At 57.7% G+C, this 1,644-nt stretch overlaps 1 protein-coding gene across 1 annotated transcript in view; it reads left to right on the top strand.

Moving 5' to 3' along the window:
- The first annotated feature begins 320 nt into the window (after window positions 1-320).
- Window positions 321-1,644, top strand: part of LOC101619849 (homeobox protein Hox-B7) — a 7,808-nt gene continuing 6,484 nt past the window's right edge. Inside the window, exon 1 of the mRNA XM_012726225.1 lies at window positions 321-1,286. Coding sequence (XP_012581679.1) covers window positions 863-1,286 — 424 coding nt within the window. The 5' untranslated portion in view covers window positions 321-862. The remainder of the gene's footprint in view (window positions 1,287-1,644) is intronic.

Below are 1,644 nucleotides of genomic sequence, written 5' to 3'. Positions count from 1 at the left end.
AAAAAGACTCCAACTGCCTCGTTAAAATCGCGAAATTAACAGCGTGCCTACGCCTGGCGCGTTGTGTATGTGTGTGTGCGTGTTCTTTTCCGTGACTCCCCCACATCAGTCTTTGGGGGTGGTCTGCGAAGGTATTTGATTTGTTGTGAGGCGAGAGATATCTCATTAATGTAGGTAGTTAAACAGATTTAATCCGTATTCATTCTCTCTCTCACCCCCTCTCCCTCTCCCCTCGCTCCCTGGGTGTTTTTTTTTTCTTCCCCTCCTTTTTTTTCCCACTCTCTCTTCACTCCCTGGCGCTCTCGCTCTCTCTCTCTCTTGCTCGCTCTCGCTCGCTCTCACCCTCGCTCTGCGTTCTGTCCGGGAGGAGCACGGAGAAGCCAATAGGATGCGGGGTCTCTAATGGATGCAAATGATCATGAAAAGACAGTGCAAAATATGAAACAACTCATTTGCAGGGAAGTAAATCACCGAAAACTGTTTATGAACTGGCATCCCTTCTTCGAAATGTAAAGCGAGGACCTCTTTAAGTGGCGGTATATTTTTGTTTGGGGGGTGGGGGGTGGGGGGAGGGCGAGCGAGCCGCGGCTGCCATGCAGGCGTAAGACTTTTGGAGGCTTCGCTGTCCTTCCCTATTCCTGGAAATCACAAAAAGTGTGGTGGCTTCGAGAGCTTCTTCGCCTTTTCTTTCTTTTCTTTCCCCCCCTCCTCCCTTTCCCTCTCCTTTCCTGGCGAGGGTGACTGGGAGCCGGCGAATCCGCGTTTTTTTTCTCTCTCTCCCTCCCTTTCCCCCTCCCCACCCCCTCCCCAACAGCCCCCAACTACAGCCGCCGCCGCCGCCGCCGCCTCAAAATTCAATAAAATGAGCTCTTATTTCGTCAACTCACTGTTCTCCAAATACAAAACCGGGGAGTCCCTGCGCCCCAATTATTATGACTGCGGCTTCGCCCAGGACCTGGGCGGCCGACCCACCGTGGTGTACGGTCCCAGCAGCGGCGGCAGCTTCCAGCACCCGTCGCAAATCCAGGAGTTCTACCACGGGCCGTCCTCGCTGTCCACGGCGCCCTACCAGCAGAACCCGTGCGCCGTGGCGTGCCACGGGGACCCGGGCAACTTCTACGGCTACGACCCGCTGCAGCGGCAGAGCCTGTTCGGGGCGCAGGACCCAGACCTGGTGCAGTACGCCGACTGCAAGCTCGCAGCCGCCAGCGGCCTTGGCGAGGAGGCCGAGGGCTCCGAGCAGAGCCCGTCGCCCACACAGCTTTTCCCCTGGATGCGCCCGCAAGGTGAGTTCGCGCCGCGCCGGGGCCAGGGTGGGCGGGAGGGAGGCTGGAGGGCCCAAGGCCGGGCAGGGGGCCGGGCAGGCCGGTTGCTTTCTCTCCAGCTCCTGAAAGACGTGCCTGCTCTGTTCAGATCGCTCCCACTTCTTTTCCTCCCTTCCTGCCTTTCCTCCTTCCTGCCTTTCCTCCTTCCTTCTTCCTTCCTTCCTCCCTCCCTCCTCCTTCCTCCCTTCCTTCCCTCCCTTCCTCCCTTCCTCCCTCCCTCCCTCCCTTCCTTCCTTCCTTCCTTCCTTCCTTCCTTCCTTCCTTCCTTCCTTCCTTCCTTCCTTCCTTCCTTCCATGAGAAATAGATTTCCCCTCCTTA

The sequence above is a fragment of the Condylura cristata genome, unplaced genomic scaffold, assembly GCF_000260355.1.
Source record: "Condylura cristata isolate star-nosed mole 26May11 unplaced genomic scaffold, ConCri1.0 scaffold00017, whole genome shotgun sequence".
NCBI lineage: Eukaryota > Metazoa > Chordata > Mammalia > Eulipotyphla > Talpidae > Condylura > Condylura cristata.
Note: the sequence above shows the minus strand (reverse complement) of the source record. Positions and strands in the feature narration are given on the sequence as shown.